At 36.8% G+C, this 26,698-nt stretch overlaps 1 protein-coding gene across 1 annotated transcript in view; it reads right to left on the bottom strand.

Annotated features, from left to right (window-relative positions):
- The window catches only part of Nxph2 (neurexophilin 2), a 33,985-nt gene extending 7,735 nt beyond the window's left edge, over positions 1-26,250 (bottom strand). Inside the window, exons 1-3 of the mRNA XM_048345761.1 lie at positions 26,125-26,250; positions 21,857-21,991; positions 6,879-7,127 (exon numbers count right to left, since the gene is read on the bottom strand). Coding sequence (XP_048201718.1) covers positions 6,879-7,127; positions 21,857-21,991; positions 26,125-26,250 — 510 coding nt within the window. The remainder of the gene's footprint in view (positions 1-6,878; positions 7,128-21,856; positions 21,992-26,124) is intronic.
- Between the last annotated feature and the right edge of the window lie 448 nt (positions 26,251-26,698).

Raw genomic sequence — 26,698 nt, 5'->3', positions numbered from 1 at the left:
AGAACAACCAGCCCAGTCCAAAGCAGGGAAGGCTGAGACAGAAGCAATACTGTTTTGGTTTCCTAGAATTGCTTGGAATGAGGAAAGTAAAAATGGACATTGGCATAATTACTAAACTGTCCCAGGACCTTGTGCAAGCATACCCTTTCTCTGTGTCTGGCTTTCTTAACTGTGAAATTGTAAAATACCTAAGGGTTGCCCTTTAAAGAGACAAAGCAATCTGCGACATGGAAAGAGGGTTATAATAAGGAAAATTCAATGGAAGGGCCTGTTGTAAGCAGATGAGGAACACAGAGCAGTGCAGAAATAATGAGACTTGCTCTTGTGCCCTAGTATGTGTGCATTCACTTACTCAGCACCAGTTTTCCAAATATATTCTGGGTACCTACATTTGTGTTCTTGAAACTGAGAGTATGCTTCTGTACAGACAGTCTTTGTATTTATGCAACCTTGTACAACAGCACTGAGAAGAAATGTTAAAGGCATATTCCAACAAGTAAGAATTCACAAATCTAAACAGTGGTTGTTGTTGTGTGTGTTAATATAAAGGGGAATGAGGAGTGTTTATCCTAATATAAGAAATAAAGTAGGTGAAAGGACAAGGATTGAACAAGAACTGGACAATTGACATATTTATTCAGATGAGAGAAATGAAATCTAAGATTTACCTGTTGGTAGTTGATAAAGAATGAATTAGCCATAAGAAAAACAAATCGACCATGGTATTTATATTTCCTTATCACTGGGTCCAAATTGTGTATTGATTTGCTTATAATTACTAATGTGAGTACGATAACACTACAAAAGTATAGCTATTTTTTCTAGTGAAAGGCTAATTTGGTGATTTTTCACAAGCTTAAACTCTGAAATTCAGTGTGTGGAGTCTCTAACTTGCAGTGCATTTTTAGGAAAAGTCATATTCTTAGTAGGCCTTGTCTTTCATGCTTAAAACTCCAACAAATATTGAGGGGTATGTGTGCCTTTAAAATTTGGGTTCTGAGGTAGGCAGACCTCTGTAGAATTATTGTACAATGTTCTTCTATAATACCTATATATTAATGACACCTGATAGTGAAATAAACATGCCCTATGTATATAAGAACATTGTAAAATAATAAGGTTTAACTTTTGTGATTAAATGTGTCATAAAAACATGCTAATAAATAAATTTAGCTACTTCTTATTGTTATTACAAAGGCTAAAAATTGTTCTACATGAAAAAGAAACTCAAATAATAAAAATTTTGCTACAGGTACAATATAAAAGAGGCATCTACTCTTTGAGAAGACTTCAGGTTTCTGTGCTTGGTTAGCATACAAAACAAATGAACAAAAGATATTTACAGTCTATACTGGCTTACTATAAAATAATTGGAGTAACCTATATGTCTTACATGTATAATAATTACAAAGGAAGGCTATAACTATTTTAGAGCACATAAAAAACATGTTCTCCTATGTGCTACAAAGAGAAATACTTTGACTCATCAGGATTATAAGGAATGAATTTCATGTTTCCACTTGACTTTTTCTTGATAAGAAGATTGGCATAAACAAATACACAATAGATCTCTTCAAATATTTTTAGAGGAAGCTGGTTTGTGCATCTTGGATATCTTAGAAGCTCTCATGTTCTTTCAGCGTGACAATGATGGTTACAACCCAATTAGGAAGAATAACTGGCATGGTTCATAAATTTGTTCATGATGTAACCTCTATCTGTGACTATTACCATAACTAAATGTATTAATTTAAGCCATGAATCCTTAAGTGACCACTGCTATATAACCTTAAGATTGTTTTACAGTTGAAAAATGATAAAACCAGTAAGAAAAGGTCCTCCAAAGCCTCATTTTCATTGCTTCCATAAGCTTACACATCCCATAGCTCACACTTTCACAGCTTACACATGCTTTAACAATCCTGTCCTGTACCCTGCAGTAAAACTAAATGGCAACTTGCTCAGCAGAAAAATAAATAAATAAAACCCTTGTCGAGATTGAACTCAGCATCCCATTAACTTTTTTTGCTTGTAAATAAATCTTAGAAACTTTCTCTGGGTAGAGATTTTCCAGAACATCGTCCTTGCTGACAACACAAGAACACGTTTCTGCTGGACAACATGCAATACTATATTGCTGATTAGTCTTATGGCTTGCCCTAGGGTCATATTTCTGGTTCTCCATTACAGAACTGTCACAGCAGATTAGACAAAGAATGACAAAAAAGAGATGAAGAATGACAGAATCAAACATCTATCAATGTATTAATTGCAACTATTAATATTTCATGGCACAATGTGGCATTGTTTCTTAATTCATTTTGCAAGATGGAAAACAAATGATTGCTTAGAGAAGAAAGCTAAACAGTGGACATGCTTCCTGCTGAGAGGGGCAAACTCATTGTACTTTCCAGATATCTTTTAATAGCTACCCTTTACATTTTACTAAATTGATACATGAGCTAACAGGAAATATAAATGTGAAGACAGAAATCTTAGTAGAAAGAGCCCAAAAAAGGCTAGATTGCAATGCTTGGCAGTAGCTTTATTGCTAAGGTTAAATATGGCAATTCTTATTTTATCTTGATGACAGTAAGCTAAAAAATCAGCGACTCAAGTACTTTTAAAAAATTCAGTACACACATACATGCACACTTATATACACATGCTATTAAATCCAAATATCATTCACATAAACATATGTTCATGCACAGAGTTCTTTACAAACACTTGTGGGGAATGATGTCAGAAAAAATACAGAATTCATTTTGTATTAGAGATCTAACCCAAAAGGACTCTAAACAAACTCTGAAAGCTGCAAGCCAGTATTAAAGAAACTGTGTGGTACAGGTTGCTGAATTTGATACAGTCATATTTTCCTAGTAAAACAAAGTCAGAAGGCAATCCCATTCAATGTAAGTTATGCAAAGTCAACCAAGGTACCTTTCAATTTCTAATAGAAAGAGTCCTTTCTTGTGGAGAGAATGACAAAGCACTCAGGTGATGCTATTTTCTTCTATGTGTCCCTTAAATCTGCACATTTTCAAATGAGAGATAGGAAATCATAAGTCCTACCAGACTATCATGGCCTGAAGAGACAACATAAAATTTATTTAAAATGAGAAAGAGAAGAGAAGCCAAATGTGGAGTAGAAATGCCAGATGATTTTACTGCCATGTATTTTTTGGCAGCGTTTCAGTGAGGTGGGAGAACACGTTCAGGGCAGAAATGTGCAAATATAAATGATTTTTTTTAAAGTCAGGCACCAGTGGCTCACACCTGTAATTTTAATGACTCTGGAGGCTGAGATCTAAAGATTTGGGTTAAAGACATCCCATGTAGGAAAGTCTGTGAGACTCTTATCTCTAATTAACTAACAAAAAGCTGGAAATGGAGCTTGGCATAAGTGGTAGAATGCTAACCTTGAGGAAAAAGAGCTCAACAATGGTGTCCAGGCCCTGGATGCCAGCCCCAGAACTAGTACTAAAATAAAATGATTGGTTTTGTATTGTACCAAATTGTATCAAATTTATTTTTTACTTTAACCTCAGGTATCATTGGTTTTCCCATTATCTCAAACCTGATTGTGTGCTAATCTTGGATAAGCTATAGGACAAAGTTATCCAAGTACTCATCTATAATGGATTGAAGTTTTATAATTGTTCACAATATTAGCAATTCTTGGTTATTTATATTCTTATGACATACAGGACAGTAATTAATTTAAGAAGGTAATGCATAGTATAATACCTAACTTAAATATAATATTCACAGTCAGGAATTTTTTTACAGAATAAAATATACACATATGTGTATGTACATATACACATTTATATATATGTATGTACATATATGTGTATAAGTATATATAAGTGCATGTATATATGTATGTACATACACACATATGTATATATGTGTACATATTCACATAAGTATACTTATACATGTATATGTACACATACATATATGTGCATGCATATAAACATCTATCTATATGTATTTTATATATATCTGCTCCTGTATTATGATCCAACATAAATAATTGTAAGATTACTGATAGTCTACCAACAATAAGATGGCTTTTTCATAAGAATATAAAATCATATGTTTGTATATAAAGCTGGTAATTTTGTTTAAATTATTTAATAATAATTATTCTTGATATTCATGCTGAAATTAAAGATTCTTTTCAAATAACCAGAGTTGATACTTTGTGAAGTACATAGGATAATAAATAACCTTAGAAGATCAGGGTTCAAGATCCAAATACAACTATAAATCTAGAACTCAGGTCTTTGTAGCAGGTCATGATCTTTCTGTCCTAGTAGTCTAATGGATCTGAAACCCAAGCAAGCCAAACAAACAAAAACCCTTGATTATATATTTGCTCAATAAATTAAAAACATTTTTCTAACTACAAAGTGAATTAGTTTATTCTAGAAATTTATTCCAAACTATTCAAGGTTATTAATCTAAGAGACGGAAAAGGTATGGTAACAATTGCTTAAATATATAACTCATATTTTTCTTGTTATGTTGTACACAATATCTTATATAATTTTGTATTTTTAAGAAAATTATAATGCACTGGATTTCATTATAGCTAAAATGTACTGGAAAAAACATATTGGCATTATAACAATAAAAGCTGTCAGTTGTTTGTTGCTCACATCTCTAATCCTAGCTAATCAAGAGGATGAGATCTGAAGATCCTGGCTCAACACCAACGCAGGCAGGAAATTCCATGAGACTTATCTCCAATTAACCACTAGAAAGCTGGACACGGGCCTGTGACTCATTAATGTTGTAGCAGAGTGCTAGCACTGAAGGAGAAAATAACAACAAAACCCTCCAGAGTGAATATCCAGGCCCCTGTATTCAAACCCCAGCCCCAGCCTCAGCCACAACTTTCATGTTTGCTCAGGAGCAATCAGTTCACTTTAAACAAACAGATTACTGTTCATTGGATAGAAAGCTTTTTAAGCAAAATAGAAGGTTCATCAGGAGGATGCATTCTCTTTTGCCTCCAGACTTCATCACCAACTCTGGCCTTGGGGATTGTTTATCCAGAGCTACTGAAGCCAATTCCTTGGAATAGTGATATTTAGGAGTCTGTTCTTTACATCTTATATTTTGGGGAAAAGAGTTTTGATTTCAATATTTGTGTTTGTGTGTGAATGTTGTATTTTCATGATTCAATTTTGCCTGTTGTTTGTATTTTCCCAGAACCCAGTAGCAGGGATATCTGATGATGACATAATCACAAGCTCAGATTTAGTGTTAAATGTTTCTCCAGAGAAGCCAATGAAAGTGTAGATGCCTCCACTTGTCACACTCTTTATTGTAATTGTTTTTCATTCTTTTTGTTGTTGTTTTTGCTTGATATTTCTTTTCATAAAATTCTTTTTTTTTTTTTGCCAGTCCTGGGCCTTGGACTCAGGGCCTGAGCACTGTCCCTGGCTTCTTCCAGCTCAAGGCTAGCACTCTGCCACTTGAGCCACAGCGCCGCTTCTGGCCGTTTTCTGTATATGTGGTGCTGGGGAATCAAACCTAGGGCCTCGTGTATCCGAGGCAGGCACTCTTGCCGCTAGGCTATATCCCCAGCCCCTCTTTTCATAAAATTCTTGATGTAGCCTGGTGTTGTTGGCTCATGCCTATAATCCTAGCTACTCAGGAGACTGAGAACTGAGGATCATGATTGGAAGCCAGTCTGAGCAGTAAAGTCCATAAGATTTTTATCTCTAGTTTATCACAGAAAAAGCTGGAAGTGGCGCTGTGACTCAAGTGGTAGAGCCCTAACCTTGAGCAAAAAGGAGCTCAGGGACAGTGTCCAAGCCTGGAGTTCAAGTCCCAGGACTGGAAAAAAAATAAAACAAACAAAAACAAACTCTTGATGAGGAATACTCTATCTTAATTCTGTCTCCAGCCCTGTTACAGATCTTAATTCACAATAAGTCCTGATAAAATTTTAAGAAAAAAACAACCCCCAAATCTATCTATCATATGTATCATATATAATCATATATAACATATATACCAGTAATCTCTATATATATCGGTGATATATCTATCATTTACCTATCTGTAATATATATCATACATAACATATATCAATAATCTCTATATATGTATGTCAGTGATCTATCTATCTCTATTATCTATCTAGCTAGCTAGCTAGCTATCTAGCTGCCTGTCTCCCTGGACCTTTCACACCATTTCAATTCCTTAGACTTTACTCTTAGGCCATTTTGGAAATGTTTTTAATCCTAATTAAAATAATGTCAATAATAAGGGGAGTATGGAATGGAATAGTGAGTAATGATAATTTGTTTTGATAGAAAAATAATGAAACCTAGAAAACATTAAATGTACTCACTGCCTTATATATGAATCTGTACCCCCTCTGTACCACATTTTGACAATAAATAAAAAAGTTTCATGAAAAATAACATTGGAAAAATTTGTTAGTAATTATTAAAAGGATAATTTACTAAATGTTATAAAAATAATTAATTCTGTTACTTTCCAGGAATAATTATCCACCATCTATTGTCACTATTAACATACAGATCCTACTTTTCCTCTAAATCTATATATCTACTGTTGTAATAAATAGATCCACTTCAATTGAATCATGAAAAGTGTGCAATATCAGTTTTGAATTTTGTAGAGTATAATTTTATTCCTCTATAGTAACGCAGTGATTGAAAATAAGGACTAAAAAAATAGAGTAGAAATTGTGAGTTCTTTGTTACAGTGCAACTGACCATAACACTTCCTCATAGAATCTGCTGTGTGATTCCATGAAAGTTTTTACCTTGCTGACAATTTACATAGCTACATGTATATTCAAGAAGCTCTGTTCCATCATCTGATACCTGGATGAGATCAGTTGTGGTTTCTTTCTTGCCAAATGCCATAATTGAAAAACGAGATTGCAACCTCTTCAGTTTCTCTGGCAGAATCTTAGCACCCTTAACCTCTTTCTCACCAAAACCTGTCTCCAAAGCTGGCTCAAAATACCTGGCAAAGGTCAAACAGGCCATTGGTGGGAATAGGAGATGGGCCAGGACTGCAGAGGGAGGCAGAATCTCTACTGTGCCAGAACATGTTAGCCAGTGGAATTTCTAAAGTGAAATAAACAAAAATAAAAGCTCTTAAATATCCCCTTAGGGCCGGGAATATGGCCTAGTGGCAAGAGTGCTTGCCTCCTATACATGAAGCCCTGGGTTTGATTCCTCAGCACCACATATATTGAAAAGGGCCAGAAGTGGCACTGTGGCTCAAGTGGCAGAGTGCTAGCCTTGAGCAAAAAGAAGCCAGGGACAGTGCTCAGGCCCTGAGTCCAAGGCCCAGGACTGACAATACTAAATAAATAAATATCCCCTTAATTACCCCAAGCAGGTTTCTCATACTTTTATTTTCTTTCCTTGAAGCAAGCCTTTTATCTCTTCCTTTCCTTTTCTTTTCTTTCCTTTCCTTTCCTTTCCCCTTCCTTCCTGTCTTCCTTCTTTCCTTCCTTCCTTCCTTCCTTCCTTCCTTCCTTCCTTCCTTTCTTCTTTCCTTCCTTCCTTTATTTTTTTGCTTGTTTGTTTTTTTTCCAGTCCTGGGGCTTGAAGTCAGGGCCAGAGTACTGTTCCTGGCTTGTTTTTGCTCAAGGCCAGCACACTGGCTTTTTTCTATATATGTGGTGCTGAGGAATTGAACCCAGGACTTCACATATATGAGGCAAGCACTCTACTGCTAGTCCACATTCCTATCCCTCTTTCCATTCCTTTTTTTTTTTTTATGGCAGCACTCAGGCTTGGGTTTGAACTCAGGGCTTGGGCACTGTCACTTAGTTTTTAGCTCAAGGATGGTGTACTCTACCACTTGAGTCACAGCTCCACTTCTGATTTTTTGCTAATTAATTGTAGATAACAAGAGATTTTTTATTGTGCTGTTTGCAATTATTTCTTTTTTCTTTCCTTTGATTTATTCCCTTTGTCACTGATTTTGATTTCTGTACCCTTTATCTTATGTGTAATTTTATCTGATTTGGGTTGGGTAAGGAGAATCACAGAAATGGTGGGACTAAGGTTAATCAATTCAGCAGTGATATTCACTAAACACTATGTTGGTAATAAACTTTACAACCTGGTTGGGGGGCGGTGAGAGGTGGAAGTTGGAGAAAATTAAGGAGAGGATAACATTATTCAAAAAGCATACATCATCTTTACAATAAAGTTTCAATTAAAAGAATTCATAGACTTTCTTGTCCAGGCCTCTTTTGAACTGTGATTATCAGATCTCAGCCTCCTGAGTAGCTAGGATTACAAGCATGAGTCACAGATGCCTTGTTAGAGCTTTCTAGAATTTCAATATATACAAGAGATACCGATGCCATTTTTTAGTGCACAATTATACACAAATTCAAATTCATGACAATTATTACTATCTTTTCAATAAGAATAAGTAAATAATAAGACACATGAAACTTGGAATCATGGATCACAGATAATCATTTTAACACCAGCCTCAAAATATCTCATGGAAGCAACTCTTCTATAATGGCTCTTGATAACTGGTCAATCAAGTCACTCTAACATTTTAGGTATCCAGAATCACTCTTCAATAATCACACTTGAACTGCTTTGTGTCCCTGCATTAATCTTAACTTCAAGACAGAGACACTTTTTTTGTTCTTTACTATATTCATAAAACCTAGAATAGCATCTCAAATAAATAAGTATAATTAGTCAATATATGTTGCTAAAGAAAAGGTAACCCTGCCTACAAGGTTCCAGTATCATTTCCTTACTGAGTGAATGACTAGCTTCTCCCTGAGATTTCCCTGGAGATTGTTCATTGTCCTATTATTCTTGGCTGGCTCCCAAATAGTTGTATAAAATCTTCAAATTATCAGGAATGAAATATGTGAGTTTCAAATTATTTTTTTTCAACATAAAAATAAAAGGCACAATTGAGGAAGGAAGGAAGGAAGATACAAGTAGTTTTTTGATGGGGTCTTAGCAGTTCATTGGCCTTCCGGGACTCAAAGAAAGTCGTAGCCTCAATTTTAGAGGAGAAGGGTTATTGAGTTTGGATGAGGGCTATGTCAGATTCAGGGAGGGAGCTGGAAAATAAAGGTTTGTTGTCCTGTCTTTAAAGTATAAGATTGCTATGAGAAATGTTGTCTGACATCCAGGGAAGGACTAGCCTAGCACCCACATAATTGCCAAGGAGTGGGTAAATTTTCCAGACGAGTTCATTTTAAAGTCAAAGGTTAAGGAGTAAAGAAGTTTTTCAGATAAATTACAGTAATGTTGGAAGATTTGATTACTTCCAATAGCTAGTGTTCTGGATACAAATCTCAGAAAAAAAGCTACATGTTTTCACTATACTGTATTTGGTTTTCATAATAAACTTATAGTCCATTAAATAATATACCATACTTCATAACTAGTGTATTTTGGGGGTGAGATGAGTAACAGTGACCTACTGTGTCCTTATATACAGAGAAGTATTAAGAGATGAACTGATCAACTTGCTAATTGAACACAGTTCACTAAGGTGCTGACTGAGCAAACTCTCTGGTGACATCTGCTCAAGGTGAGAGCATGCAGGGAGCAGCATGAAGTGGTGGCAGAAGGAGGAAGTGGGCAGAAGGAAGTTTTCCACTGGTTGAGAAACCACAGAAAATGTAAATGTTCTTTACAAATTTGTTATTGCAAAGGTGATATACAGAGGGGTTACAGTTAAATAAGTCAGGTAATGATACATTTTGTTTTGAATAGTGTCATCCCTCCCTCATTTTTTCCCAGTATTTTTCCTCTCCTGACTCACCTCCCCACCAAGTTGTATAGTTCATTTCCAACATAGTGAGTATCACTGCTGAATAGGTTCACCCTTTGTCCCACCTCCACTCCCCTGAGGAAATGTAAATGTTAACAGTGTCTCCTCCTGCATTGAAAAGTTCTTTGCTTTTGTTGCTTTCCCTTGTTCCTCTTGCAAATGTCCTTTCCATTTCCATGTGCTAGGTAGAAAGCTGCCTATTTTATCAGGTTCTTTAAAAGTCCAGATTCAATCTATGGGTTTCCTGAACATTGTCACCTGAATCTAGAGTACTGACATAAATTCTAGAGGAGACTATGAGTCAGACTATGAGTCAGAACTAAGTCTTTTCAGCTGCTGCTGAGTTTTGGATAATTTATACTAGTACAGTGATATTTAATACATGCATGAAAGAAGTGTAAGTAAATATCCTCAGATGCTAAGTTACCATCCCTGTTTTGTTTTGCCTTAAAAATCCCATTTGTTTTAAGTCTTCACCATGTTCAGACTGTTGTGAAGAGAATACTTAAAGATTATTTTCACAGTAGGAAGGTTCCTTAAAAATTAAAAATAGAAATAACATGTGATCCAGAAGTACTAAAACTGCTGCATATTTAGAAGAACTGAAATCAGTATGTTGAAGACACACCTGGGTTCCCATGCACCAGTACTCACAGTAGCCAAAAATGATACTAACCTGTGTTTGTGTGTGTGTGTGTGTGTGTGTTTATGTGTACTGGAACTTGAATTCAGGACCTTACACTTTCATTTTTTCTTCTTCAAGGCTGGTGCTCTACCACTTGAGCCACACCTCCACTTCAGGCTTTTTGATGGTTAATTAGACTTAAGAAGACTCTTTCATGTTTGTGTCTGAGATGATTTTGAACTGAGGCTGTCAAATCTCATTCAGTCAGCATCCTGAGTAGTTAAGATTACAGATACTAACTTTCAGAATCCTTGTAAGAAAGTATTTTTGAAAGTTTTCATAACAAAGAATGATAAATGGTTGAGCAGGTAAATATGTTTAGTCCACTTTAAACATTAAGTGATATATCGATGTAGTGAACATTACATTGTACTCCATCAATATATACAACCTTCTGTGTGTCAGTTAAAAAAATAAAGCATGTCTTCAAATAACTTATACTTTGCCCCATTTTTTCCACTATGGAGATCTCATATTTCCACCTATTTTAAAGATGAAATACATAAATAACATTTAACTCCTTGCTTTCTTCTTTTCTGTATTTATTCCTTTCAGTGTTTTTGTTTGGTATTTTTCATTGTTTGCCCTGTGTATGTGATGTGCTAAGCTTCCCAGTTTTTGTCACTGGATATGATACTGAGAAAATTCCAACAGCCACCTATTCCCACCACTGTAGTTACTTACAAGAGTATTGAAAATTGTTCATGTTAATTAACAATTTCTTTCTCTACTATGAACCAGTAGGAGAGCTTCCACTATAAAAGTAAGGAAGTCCTTTCATTAAAGCTGTTGGACAGGCTAAAATCTTAGGTTTCGGCTTATATGTGGGAGACGGTAATCATCAACTTACACACCCCTGTGGTTGGTGAGTCATTTGAATTAGGGACTGACTCTTGATAAGAATCAGAAACAAGATGTTCAGACTCTCACGCACCATGGCCTAGCTTTATTGATGATATATCATATGTGATGTATGGTATGAATTTGCAGATACTTGACTATAGCCAGTTCTTTACTTTTTTCCATCCAGTGTGAGAGCTTTGTGCTTCATCTGCAGAGATGTCCACCAAGAGCAAGGCAAGATTTGTGATGGTCTTCCCTAGGACAATCCCAAGGCAATATTAGGCATACTATGTGCTTAGTAACAGAAGGGAATTTTCATTACATGCATTTGTCATACAGAACAGCCTGTTGCTATGATGGTGCTATAAGTTGAATTGTATTCTTCTAAAAGACAGGCTGAAGTCTGTTGAGGAAAAATTAATGGAGACCAAACTTGAAAATTTCCTGAGCAAACAAAACTAACTAGACCTTAAAAAAGATCCTTAACCTTGTAAAAACTACAAATGTAAGCATTTCTGAAAGAATGCTTAAGTTAAAGAAAAACAAAATGTTAGCAAGTCAAAAGCAGTCAATGAATTTATGATTATATGATCAGGATAAAGTAAATTAAAAACAACAATTTTATACCCGCAGTTAACTAAGTATCTTTTATTTTTTCCCAATAAACATTTGGTGCCAAACTTCATCAATACAGCAGTAAGCACAAAACCTTGGTTTGATGCTTTCCAGTTAATGAATTGCTGTTTACTCAAATAAGAATTTCTTCTGACTTTTTTGGTAGTGCTGGCACTTGCATTCAGGGCCTTATACTTGCTAGGTGAGTATTCCAGCTTTTGAACTATTCTCCAGTCCTTTGTGCTTTAGTTGCCTTTTGAGTTGAGTCATCCTTTGTGCTCAGACAGCCTGAACTATGATCTCTCTACTTATATTTATTTCCTAAGTGGTTGAGATGACAGATGTGCTCCATCATATCCAGGCTTCTCATTGGTTAAGGTGAGGCTTTTTGTTCAAGTTGGCCTCAAACTGTGATTCTCCTGATCTCAGCTTCCCAAGCAGATAGTACTTGAGCACCTGGTACCTGGCCTTACTTTCTATAAAAGCAGCATTACTTTTCTAACTTGACAAAATAAGTAATTTGAGCAAATGAAATAAAATAAAATAAAAACAAACTAAGAGGTAAGCGATCAAAGCAATTCTCCTTAGAGGAAATAATATACTCAGCCTCCCTACAGCCTCACTACTAATCACATAAGTACAAATTAATCAACAGGTGCATTCCTAGCAGATTAGAAAACATGAAATGTACAAAAACCATAAATATATTTTCAAACTGAAAAGAGAATATTCAGTGTGTGAAAGGATGTTTTCCTTTCTTTGTCATGGTAATAAGAGAGCATTTGGGGGAAGAAATTTTATTTTGCATAACCAAATTCCTTATTTCTTGTGATGTAATAAATGTACCAATGAAGTTCTATCCTCGGAAAATTTCTCCATTTCCAGCTGTGATAGATGTATGCACAGTGAGCACAGTGATTCTCTTTACAGTGTTATTTATTCTGTAGTCAAGTGCATAAAGCATGACCTCAAACTTGAAGGGAATTATAACTTTGTATATAAATATACTTATATACTTGTATACTTATATACTTGTATACTTATATACAAAGTTGTATATTTAAAATCTTATTTCCCTTTATTTTAAAATGAGTTTAAACAAGATGGGGCAATACTTATTTCTGTCATGCTTGATTAAAATATATACTACATTGTTTGTGAGGTGCTCTTTTAATTACATTGTATTTTTATACTGAATAGAGAAAAGATAGAATGAATATCCTAAAAGTTACCAGTCACAACTGAGCAAGAAAGGTCATTGTTACCTTGTATCTTTATTTTATAAAGTTACTTATAATTGTTAATATATCATGAATGAAAACATGTTTTTCAAAATGATGTTATTTGAAAAATTATATTTAAGTAGTTGAACAAAGGAGCTGACAGTCAATCAAGTAGTTTATAAATACAATGTTTCGGTCATATCATTCCTTTTCACTTATTCTCCTCTATCTCCCAAACCACACTTCCCTCACTTTTCTTAATTGTGTAGTATATGCATTGAGTTTCTATTTCCTTCCATGTTTCTTCTCTTCATTTTTCCATTTTTAATCCATTTTTATGATCTTGAAAATAGTCAACAACTAGCAGGAATAAATTTAATTAACATCTCTTAAAAGGCAAGACCAATGTTAACAGAACCAAGTAACTTGCTCTATATGGTAGAATCATTTAGTCATCTAGTTTCTGGTGAAATTGAAATAGGTATGGAATTTGGGGATCAGACTAAAAGGCATCTTTGGTGTCTGGAGAATAAAGTTAAGATTGTGTTTATATATAATAACTAGGACATAACAACTAATCATTATTTATTACAATAAACTAATAAAACATTGAAAATGCATATGTGTATTTGGCATGCACAATCTTGAGGAAGCTTTTAATTCTCCGGAGCCTTCTCTCCAGCAGTCACTTTGCAAACATCTTAGAATCCAACAAAGGCCAAATCATGGGACATCTGGTAAGCATTAATGACTTCCTTCCTTCCTTCCTTCCTTCCTTCCTTCCTTCCTTCCTTCCTTCCTTCCTTCCTTCCTTCCTTCCTTCCTTCCTTCTTTCCTTCCTTCCTATCCTTTTTCCCTGTTAGTCAGGAGGCTTGAACTCAGGGCCTGGGAGCTATACCTGAGCTTCTTTCACTCAAGGCTAGCTCTCTACCACTTTCAGACACAGTTCCACTTTCCATTTCCTGGTGGTTAACTGGAGATAAGAGTCTCACAGATTTTTCTGCTCTGGCTGGCTTTGAAGAGCAAAGCTCAAATCTCAGCCTCCTGATTAGCAAGGATTACAGGTGTGAGCCACAGGCACCCATCAATATCTCTTTTCATAATAGCACTCTACCAATCCAAAGACCCTGGATTATTAGACTTCCTGACCACCAATGACTGTGACTAGGTACTGTTTTGGTGTTTTAGTTTTTATTTATATTTGTTTGTTTATTTTGTACCAGTACTTGAGCATGAACTCAGGACTGGCCACCCTGCTGAAGGCTGGCACTCTACCTTTTGAACCACACCTTCATTTTCAGCTTTTTGCTGGTAAATTGGAGATGAGTCTCGTGGGCTTCCTTGCCAGCTAGGCTGGCTTGGAGCCACAATCCTCAGATTGCAGCCTTCTGAGCAGCTAAAATTACAAGCTTTGGCCAGCAGCACCCAGCCAAGGAATGTTTTCAATATGTGTATCTTCTCACCCTCTACCCTAACTTTTTCGGGTTAACCAAAGACCAATGTGTAAGCCCTGAATCTGATTAAAGATGAACTGAAGCCCTGTCTTCCCATGGCATTAAGCATATAATCTCTTTCTCTGACATATTTTTCCCAATAAACTTTCTTGTCACTAATGCTACATTAGTGTTTTGTCTGAATTCGCATGCTGAATGCAAAGCTGATGTTCATCAACTGTGCTAAATTTCTGGTAACTATCAATAAATTGGAATGAAAGCAAATTCAGTCTGAAGTTATCAATAATGTACAAATTATCCTTCTGTGGGATACAGGAATATAAGTTGTATATTGCGACAGAAATTTTTCCCTATAATCCTTGGAAGAACAACAACAACAACAATGAGGGGTTTTTCTCTCTCCACAGACAAGAGGGCAAGCTCTATCCTAGGTGGAGCTGAGAAAACAGAGAAAGTAAAGAAACGATATCTCCAGGCTGACCTATTGATATGTTGTAAATAATTCATTCAGAAGACCCAGAACTCCAGGGAAAGAGGATGACAAAGTGCAGCAGTGGAGCTCATTGGACATTGATGAAAGTGAACTATGCAACTCGTATGCGGAGACTGGAAGGCGGTACTGAGAGAGAGTGAGAGAACACTTTATGAAAAGAAATGTACTCATTACTTGACTCCTGTAACTGCAATTCCTCTGTATATCACCTCTATAATAACAATAAAGTAAATTAATTTTAAAAACATAAAAGAAAAAGAACCTCCCTTAATAGCACTGGGAGGTCAAAAGCAAGACATTTTCCTCTTTTCTTTCAGGTGTCACTTAGCAGCACCATCCCCAAGTAGGTTAACAACCAAGACCTAGAAAGCTAAGCTAGCCTGGGGGCAGAGGTGAGGACCATTAAACTGGATCACAGAGGTTACTAGGTTAATAGAAGATATCCTGAGGGACAGGAGAATTGGTAGAAATGGCCTAGCAGCGTGTGTGTGTGTGTGTGTGTGTGTGTGTGTGTGCGCGCGCGCATGCGCGGGTGTGTGCAGGCACATGCTCTGATACTAGGGCTTTAACTCAGTGCCTGGGCACTGTCCCTTAGCTTTTTGAACTGAAAGCTAGTATTGTAATGCTTGAAGGACAGCCTCACTTTTGGTTTTTGGTGATTAGTTGGAGTTAGGAGTCTCATAAACTTTCCTTTCTGGGCTAGCTTTGAACCTTGATCCTCAGGTGTCAGCCTCCTGAGTAACTAGGATAACAGAGCCACAATTGCCTGGACTTCCAGCATGCTTCTGAGAGGGCTAAATGCAAGCTCCAAAGGGATTTTTTTTTTGTAGGGATTTGACTGGGTCAGAGTTTGGAGTGAGCAACTTTCCTTCTGATCCCAGCTGGTCTCCTGCTGGGGTACAGGGCGCCAGCTGTGGAAATATGCTCATGAGCTTTTTGTGGCTAATAGGAACCTTTAATTAAAGTTTCTGCAGGAGACCAATAAATACCCAGATAAAAATAAATGTTCCTCTGTGGCAAGTTCTTCCTCCATGCATGCTCAAAGAAGTATTATAATATTTTTTCTATTTGTATATTCAATGTGTCATTGTGTTGACCTGTACAGCTTGAGTCATACTAAATTCCTTTCCCCTATTTCCCAGTAAGTCATGTAAGGGAAATGGTTATAACCTCATGTTGCAGTTGAGAGATCAGGGCACGTAGAGTTGAAACAACTAATTCAAGTTCTGTAAGCAAATGAGCCCTGAAAAATAAGCAGAGCCAAGTGGCCTTTATTAGCTGTACATGAATATATGCACAGACTATTTTAATCCAGCTTCCACACCATTTTTAACATTATCAGCGTAACTTCCTTTGATTAAATAGGCTTTTTATACAAAAAATCTTACTAAAATACATATTTAACTCCGTCTGCATTTCAACAATAGATTGAACACCTCAACAATCTTTTCCCCTACAAATAACTGGTTTCTAAAATACCTATTATGGTGCTGAAAATAATGAATGCTGGTATTTGGCTATATAAATATGTAATACCACTGTTAATTCTGAAGTGGCATCAGGTTTATTTATTATCCTTAAATATTTGTACAAGAGGGTTTCAATTCAACATGAAAATTTATTAGTACAATATTTTTATCTTTATTTATTTATTTTAGTGCTAGTTCTGGGGCTTGAATTCAGAACCTAGGAGCTGTACCTGAGATTTTTTTCCTCAAGGCGATCACTGTACCATTGAGCCACATCTCCACTTCTTGGTTTTTTTTCCCTTTCTTTCTCTCTTTTTTTCTTTTCTTCTTTGTTTCTTTCTTTTTGGGTGGGGGGGATTTAATTGGAAGAGTCTCTTTATCCTGCTTGGGCTGGCTTCAAACGGTGATTCTCAGCTCTCAGCCTTCTGAGTAGCTAGGATTTCTTTCAATCATGAGCCATTGGTGCCTCGTTAAGTCACTCTTTTCATCATTCTTCCCCATCTCTCCCAACCCCACCCAGCACTTTATCTGGTTCCATTTTCAGACATTAGGCTTAAATGAATGAGGAACATATTTCTCTGTTTTGATCTGATAATTAATTTGAGGTACTTGGAGTGAGGCCTTACTTATGAATGCTTCAACTTTCATGTGACTCTTAGACACTTGTGCTCACCTTTAAAAAATGGGCTTCCTCCCCCAACCCTTTGTGCAGCATAGAAGAACTAGAGCTTTCAACTTTCTATCAGACCAGCAGCACCTGCTGACCATCCATCTGTTGGACTTCTTACTTAATGTCCTCCCTCCTGCTTGTTTCTTGAATGCCTGGGAGATTTCTCTTTACATTTGCTAAGACTGGTTCATTAAAATACTAATTTTAAACTGTAATTATCTGTTGGTTCATATCTGTGGCTGAACTGCAGTGGCGCTGATACCTTCTAACTGCAGGAGAGTTTCACATCTGTTCTCATCCCCTAGAGCCTCAAGCAAGAGCTACCATAGTGCAGTTTGGAAGATGTAAAAAACAAAACAAAACAAAACACTGTTGTTTTTTTTTAAGGCTGGGAAGAATTGTAAATATGGTAAACCGAATCAGTTGTAAAGTTATTCATGATAATGTCTTCCAGGGGGAAAAGCAAAGGCAATCAAAGCCAGTCAGGTAATAGCCCTGTTCTCAGGTTGGGAAGACTTTAGCAATGTACTAGTTAATCTAATTTGGGGAGACTTTGCACTCTACTGGCCCAAATGGGTGAGGAATGGGCTGTGTAGGCTGACTCCTTGTTTTATGATAAAGGTAAAAATATCATTCTCCTGGAGTGGCATCAGCCTGCTGGGGGAATGACAATTGGTTGGCAGAACTAAATACATTTTTGGACCTAATGCAAAAATATGGGAGGAAGAAAGAAGAAAACCAATCTCAAGAGAACAAACGTGTATAAGAGGAGACTAGGAATAAAAAGATGCATAGGAAAGAGAAGAGAGCAGGAAGAACAAACACATGGGAGTGTGGCTATATTTTTGAAAGTCATCTACACACAGGTGCTCTATGAGAAAGGATTAAAAGGGACAGCGTTTACTAAATGTTTCATCTGTGCTTAGTCATTTGGGTCAGGGGAGTATTATCTGCAATATACAAGTGAGGAAACTGAGGCTTGAAGAGATCAGATTCTGGATTTGATAATGGGACATGAGGAAATTCCTGACAATGTCTTGTTTCTATACCAACAGCAAATGCATGGGCACAGAGGGAAGAAGATGAAAGAAGACAGTTGCTCTGGTTTCAGACAAAGCAAGTGTGAGGAATATGGGAAGATTTCTGTGCAACATTGAGTCCACTTAACCATTTTTCAGAGGCCACTTCTTCACTTTTAAATATACTTTATACTTACATCTGAGCATACACAAGATTATCAAATGGGCCCATGGCTTCCTGGCAAGTAAAGAAAGAGATTTAAGAAGGAAGAGTAAAATATATCTTCTCCTTGGGGAATGTAGAAAGAGGCTAAAAGATAGGGCAAAAATCAAGCTTAAGAAGAGCTAAATCAGCAAATGCAAATGTAGTGTTAACAAACTAAATTGGAAATCATTTAATAGAAATGGTGCTTCAACTCTAGTGGAGTGAACAGCCAGTGTTTTAGCCCTTATGTTAAACAACAAGTATCTAACCTGGGAATTTAAAGCCTATTTTCTTTTTGATTTCCAAAACCCAAAGACTGGATTGTTAACAATTTATCTAATTTAGTAAAACCTAATGCTTCGAGTTTTGAAGTAGGGAAATAAAAATTTGAGATTTCCTATAGATATGGGATGCATAATATGTAATGCTTCAGAGATCTTTAGTAAAAGAAAATATTACAACCACACACACCTCTGAGAATCGAACTAATTAATATCTCCCAGCTGCTGTTCAAAAATCAGCAGTACCGTCAGTACCAATTTCAAGACAAAGCACAGCTGACAGATGTTTGGAGGGATAAATCAGGCTGTACAAGGATTAAAATAATAAGTCCCTGGTGCCTTTTAAAGGCAGAGGTGCCACAGATAACTATTTCCAGCCAGCTCAGTAGAACTGGGAGATGGATCCTGAGCATTATTATGTTGAAACACAGTAGGTATCTGAGTGGTATATTACCGAACCCCAGCATAGGTTCTGTCTATACAAAGCATCAAAGAAAGAATAGCTCTTATTGATACCTCTCTGTTTTAAAGGGAGGGTCAAATTTTCTACTTCAGTTACAACATTTGAGACACGATGAGTCTAACTGTAAACTGAGCTAAAATCATGAAAAACAATGACATTTTCTATACATTTTAAAGGACATTTAACATGGTGATAAAGCTATTACAAAAAAAAGTATGGCAAGCAGCCTTTTAATTGAGAGACACATATTTATTAGTACTGATTCAAGGTCTGCTGTTATTTATCCTTTAAGAAGTGGGTTCAAAGGGCATTAAAAATACAAATGGCTGGGCTTCATTATAAACTTTGTAGAGACCTCAAGAGTCACAGACTTCCTATATTACCTGTCAGAGCATTATTTAGTGCAAAGCATGCTGAATTGCATTGCAATGGTTTGAGTGCATGCCAGCTACACATATCCAACTGTGATTCTATTGAGGGCAAAATCTGGATTGTTTTCTGTCCCTAGGAGTCAGAGATAATGCCTGGGAAAGAACATATTGACAAAATCTAGCATTTTTTTTTAACTCAATCCCAAGTCAAAGCTAGTCTTCCTGACTAAAGAGTATCCTCAGGCTATTAAAGCATAAAGTCCACGCAGATATGTCAGAAGTTGCACGGAACATGATGAGTAGTAGATAATATTAGAATTAGTGCCCCTTAAAATTTGATCTTCAAACTGTCAACATAAATAGGTCTATGTTTATAAAGGTTGTAGCAATTTGGCTTTTCAACAACATCGAAATATGTACTTTATCCCTTAGAACAACAAGCACCACCTAGCCATTTATACAGATAGTTTAAAACATATCATTTTAGAGCTGGGTATGGTGGTATATACTGTAATCCAAGCTACTGGAGAGGTGAAGGTAAGAGGATCATGTTCTGGGGCTGGGTCACAGGGAAAAAGCTTGAGTGCTTATCAGAATAAAAAGAATAATTAGAAAGACTGGTTTTAATACTAGTAGAACTCTGGAACTCAGTAGTCCCTGAGTTCAAACTCCAGTACTACATGATATAAAAGACTGCTTAAGAGGGAAAGTTGACAATATGAGTATGGAATGACAGAGTACCTCTAATCTACATTAAGATGTGCACAGGGGAGAGGTTGAAGCCTGGTGATCCACTAACCAGACTACCAATGCTGCCCACAGAGGACAGAGCAGTGTTGGGGCTGGCTGATGCCCACAAGATAATGCAGGCTCATAGCTTGAAGGCTCTTCTCCATGTCCTTCCACTTCTGAATTCTATGTATGCTGTCTTCCCTCCTGCTGTTTATGGAAGTTCTATTTTTCATTTTGATTGTGTGACTTACTGAAACATTATGTAAGCTAATGAAATATGAGTGAGAAAAATGATCATTTATAAGGAAATTAAGTTGAATGTTTGGAGAAATTTGTGCAGATGAATCTGTTTAAAAGTTGAAATAAATGAGAGGAAGGGAACTATGAAAGGAATAAAATATTAGAAAGATGTAGATTGATGAAAGATGTCTTCAGGCACTTTTTCAGTTATGAGGAGGAGAGGAAAGAAAAGCAAAAAGGGAGAGTAAAAGGAATGGGATGTGCTAGTTAGACACTGTAGGTGATTCCTTAAGGGTGGGACATATTTAAATGGTAAAAATCTAAAACTCCAAGAGGGATGGTATTCAAATATTGTATATACATCAAACAACTGAGAACAGAGGGCAGCCACAAACTACAGATGTGGCCCTACACATGTGTACTGGCTGAAGATCAGTTCCTCCCTACCATGCTTGGTCCTACACCAAAAAATTTGTAAACCAGTGGACATTTATAGTCTGCGTTCAGAAGTTTAATATACCTTGGAATCTTTTTTTTTTGGCCAGTCCTGGGCCTTGGACTCAGGGCCTGAGCACCATCCCTGGCTTCTTCCTGCTCAAGGCTAGCACTCTGCCACCTGAGCCACAGCGCCCCTTCTGGCCGTTTTCCATATATGTGGTGCTGGGGAATCGAACTGAGAGCTTCATGTGTAGGAGGCAAGCACTCTTGCCACTAGGCCATATTCCCAGCCTTTTTTTTTTTTTTTTTATCACTCATGGCTCTGCTCTGGTGACCAGAAAATATCTACCACACTGTGTGTTGGAGGTAGGATCTGAGTTGACCTCATACAGCATTTGCTTGACTTCTGTGTACACTGCCTCCAAATGTTTTGTGCTATCATGTTCCCTTTACTAAATACCATAGCCTATTAATAAAGCCTAGGATTGCATAAGCATTCTGGAAAGTTTATGAACATTTGGAAAGCTTTTGCCATATTGATGATTCACACCTTTAGTTTATTTTCAGCTACAACTTTTCCATACTTGTTAACCATGTATCTTTTTTGTTTGGATGGTGGTGTTCTTTTTGTGTCCAAGTTCCAGGCCTAAAAATTATCCCTTTTAACTTCCTTTAGATTCCTGTCAGCCAACATATTCCCTCTTTCTCTGACACTCATATCATCAGCTAATTTAATAAGTAAGACTTGCGTCTGCCCTTTTACAAACTGACTTTGTGAAAAGGCTCCCTGGGCAGGCAAGCTGATCACTACAGATACTTACTTCCTCAGCTTCCATCTTACTGGAATAATCTGTAATGGCAGTCACAAATTCTACTGCACCAAAATGAAGGGCTGTCTTCTTTGAAGGAGCTTCATGTGAATCTCTATGTCTTTCTTGCTCATGATTTTGTTTAGCCTAATGCACAGGGGGTTGAGTAAATGCATTTAAATAAATTTTATTTATTTTTCTGACTGCGGAGAGTAAGGATGGCCAAGTCTAGAAAATGATCACAATAACAAAGCATTGCTTCTTCTTTCTCCTGTCATCATACCTACTATCCATCTCACAATTTATCATCAGAGTCAGCGACCCATGCTTGAAAAACAAATAAGCATAGACTAATTGAGGGGTTCCAGGAAGTTTCTGACCATACAAATGCACTTCATTATTTCCTACATTAAGACTTGAATACTGTGAAAGGTAATATTGACTGTTAAATCTAAAAATAATTTCATTAATGGAAGCAGATGTAACCTGATTTAATATGCAAATTAAGATTGTATCCTACATTCTCTGCATTGCCCTTTCTTCATTACCCTCCAGCAATTTGACTAAAAACTGTTAATAAATTTCTAAGCAACTTTTTCCCTCTATACCCTTACTGAAATCTCTTGAAAGCCAATAAATGTCTTTTAGTTTTGAATATTCTAGAAATAGGCCAAAACTAATGTGAGGTATAGTGCTTATTATTCTTTGACTGTTGTTCTAAATTAAGGAGACAACTTGCTGAAGAGTTAACTACTGTGAACTGGAAAACCTCCAATTAAGTCTCTGGATTCCAACCTCTCCTTGGCTCAAAGGCTGGAGGACATTTATCAAAGTTTAGGGAAATCAAGACTGAACACAAGGGCTGGTTTACACAACAAAATACTCTGATTCATTCTCTCTGTGTTGACAAAATATACTCTGTGCCCACAAACCGAAGCTGTGTCCACACACACACACACACACAAAGCAGTTTGAAATAAAAACAAGAGAATATTTAAATTTAGACCAAATTTGACAGCCAAAGCTGTGTTGTCTGGCAAGCTACCAAATGAAGGGCTTCAGAAACAAGCACTTCAAATTTTCACTGGTCTACATGGGCATTCTAGCAGTGGGGGCTGGCAGGAGGGCTAATTCTAATCAAAGAGGAAATGTTTCAGGTCCACAAGGATGTTGAATGTTCCAAGGATGCTGGATCCAGTTGCAATATGTTGTAGCAGCCCCTTCGCCCTCTCAGATCATAGAGCAGCTGGCCTTAGGAGTGGGGATCTTTCCCAATAGCAAGACTTAGGCTGAACTTTCTCAGTCTTAATTACTTAACAGCCTTCACAGTTTCTCTTCTTAAATATTTTTTCATGTGGTGAAATACTTATGATAAAATTTGTCACTTTTATTTTGGAAGTACTGAGATTTGAACTCAGGACAAACAGGGACCTTTCTACTTCAGACACAGCCCCAGCCCTTTTAGTTTTAACCATTTTTTTTCCAATGGAGTCTAGAATTCATGCCCAAGCCATGACTCTCCTCATTACACTTCCGATGTAGATGAGATGACAAGTGTGCACCACTACACTCAACTTCTTTAATGAGTTGAGGTGGAAGCTTGTAAACTTTTTCCCCGGGCTGTCCTTGAACTATTATCCTTTCTACCTATGCCTTCTGACTAGCTAGTTTTACAAGCATGAGCTACCACTCCCGGCTCCATTTTTAATAGACTAATTCTTGAGTGATTTTAGATTCATAACAAATAGAATGGAGAGAGATTTCCCATATGTCCCCCAACCTCTCCTACATGTATATCTCTGCTACTAACATATACTACCAGAGTGATATATTTGTTATATTTGTTATAATTGATGAATCTACACTGAAACATTGTAACTTAAAGACAGACCCTAGTTCACATTAAAGTTTACTTTTCATTCTACATTTCATGGGCATATTATAATGACATGCATATACCATCATAATATTATACAGTGTTTTTGTCACCTCCAAATCCTCTGTACTCAAACTGTTCACTCTGTCCTCTGGCAATTATTGGTCCTTTCTCCATAATTTGCCTCTCCAAAAGTAGGTGAGACACAAGGCATGAAGCATTTTCATATTGGCTTTTTCCCCTTTGCAATATACATTTAAGGTTTCTCTGACTCTTTTTGGAACTTGATAGCTCATTACATTTTAGCACTGAATAATAATCCATTGTCTTTGAAAAAGTTAATTTGTGTTATTCATCTGTTGTTATGATTTAGATCTTAAATACCACCCCAAACCCATGTGTTGAAGGCTTGGTGCCCTCCTGTGGCACTATTGGGAGGTGGTAAAAACTCTAGCAGGTGGATAGTGAAAGGAGGCGATATCATTGGGGCCATTAGGTCCATAAAAGGCCAAAATCGGCTCTTTCCTTTCTCTTTTTACTTCCAAACCACCACAAGGTAAGCTGTTCTACTCTGCCTTGTACTCTCCATGATGATGTTCTTCACCACAGGCCTCAAATCACCAGAGATGGCTCAGCTAACCATGGACTGAAACTTATGCAGTTGTGAGCCAGAATATATCTTCCTCTTTTTTTTTTTTTTTGATTTTATGTGTTTTGTTTTTGTTGCCAGTCCTGGGGAGTGGACTCAGGGCCTAAGCACTGTCCCTGGCTTCTTTTTGCTCAAGGCTAGCACTCTACCTCTTGAGCCACAGCGCCACTTCTGGCTTTTTTCTATATGTGGTACTGAGGAATCAAACCCAGGGCTTCATGTATACGAGGCGAGCACTTTACCACTAGGCCATATTCCCAGCCCTATCTTCCTTTTTATAAACTGATTATCTCAGATATTTGATTTGGGATGCTAACATTGATATGGAGTGACATCATAGGTTCTTCTAAATTTTAAATATTCTTATATTTAAATGCACAATTCAGTGGCATTAATCACATTCATTAGTTGTACAACCATTGTCTATATGTGTTTTCAAACTTTTCCATTATTTCCAAATAAGAACTCTTTAGTCATTAAGGAATAACTCTTTATTACTTCGAGCCCCTTGTAACCTACATTCTGTCTTTATGCATTTGCTTATTGTTGATATTTAATTTTCATATAATCTTATAATATGTGCCCTTTCATGTCTGCTTTGCATCACTTCAAAATGTTCCCAAGGCTTAGGCCTGTAGTAGATGTATCAGAATTCCATTCCTTTTTTTATGGCTGGATAATACCCACTGTTTGTGCCATGGTTTGTTCAGTGGTAAATAATTGGGTTGATTACATCATTTGCAACTGTGAATAATGCAGTAAAGCAAGTATCCGTCTAAGTTCTTTTGGGTGTATATCCAAGAGTGGAATTGTTGAATCATATGGTAATACTATGTTTAGCTTCTAAAGGAACTGCCAAACTCTCTCAAAGCAACTGTACCATTTTACATACCTACCAACAACATACAAGGATTCCAGTTTGCAGTCTTTCTTGAGACTCAGGAAGAGTGATTAGTTCACCTGAGGATTAACCAGAAGCCGGCCTACTCATTAACTGGAATCCTTATACTATTTCTAAGTCCATAAAATTTAACATAAGTTATAATTTACCATTCAAAGATCTATCATTCTTCATTCCAGTTTTCATCATTAACTTTTATTGTAATGTCTCATAACTATTTCTAACAAAACTGTTAGTCATTTGTCCTCTGCCCCCCAGTCTGTGAAAGTAGATTAAGCCACCTATAAGTGCTTAGTTCACCCAAACCACCTACTCCTATTACTTATCCAAGTTGGCCTCTCTATTAACTGACTTTCTCAGCCTTTGCCTGATTTTCTTGAGGCCATTCAACTTGCTTTGTTGATGTCTTCCTTGATCCTTGATCTTTTTTCTACCATCTTCCTAGGGTCAGCTCTCCTAATTAAAATTAAGCATGATGTGTATTTTTTACTTTGATATTTAACAAAGGTGACTGATCATTGTCTTCTTTCTCTAAAATTCATATGTGAGTTTTAGAAAGTAAAGAAAGAACACCGATGTTAATAGCAACCACCTCCCCCATCCTTGCCCTTTCCTTCCTTTTATTTATGTGCTTCCATTGTTCTTGAGGCATCACTATCTCATAACAACATTTTCCAGACTTATGTCTTTGCCAATATATTGTATTTCAATTAAATCTCCATTGTCACCTGCACAGGCTATTTTTACAGTTCAGATTCTTCTGCTCAAACCTACTAGATGTTCTTAAGTTCTTATCTAATATATTTCAGAGTTTGATTTTACAACTGCTGGCCTTCCACCAAGTACCAGCTCACCTTTCCCATGATTGCCTTCATAACAGAAGACTGCTTTCTTAACAGCAGTCTCATTTCCAGCTTTGGCTCCTTTAATATCTGTCTCATCATTTGGTCTTTATAGCTGAATCCAGTGCCTAGCTCCATCAATTCCACTCCTTGCTCCTGCTTAGAACTTTCCCATTCCACCCTGAAGCTTCACTCACCATTTCCAGAATCTCAAGGCAGATACTTCTTTCCACCATGTCTAATTAATCCCTACATTTTTATTCAAGAAGAGGTTTCCATCATGACTGTGGCTGAAGTGAAATTCACTGGATTGACATCGATTTTTTTATGATTTGACCTATGTTTAGCTGGATCTGAAAAACACCCACAGTCTTGAAATATCTAGAACAGGGAAAAAGATTGAATATTAAGTGTCTCATATCAGGTTTTACCAAGGTTTGGATCCCCTCCTTAGTCCAGTAGGCTGAGGAATCTTACATTTTGGGAAGAAGTGACTTTGAGGAAGAAATGTGCATTTGTTGAATGCATGGAATCGAGCTGTGTGTGTGTGTGTGTGTGTGTGTGTGTGTGTGTGTACAATGGAGAC

Source organism: Perognathus longimembris, chromosome 4 (assembly GCF_023159225.1).
Source record: "Perognathus longimembris pacificus isolate PPM17 chromosome 4, ASM2315922v1, whole genome shotgun sequence".
NCBI lineage: Eukaryota > Metazoa > Chordata > Mammalia > Rodentia > Heteromyidae > Perognathus > Perognathus longimembris.
The sequence above is the reverse complement of the archived record's forward strand: the minus strand, read 5'-3'. Positions and strand labels throughout refer to the sequence as shown.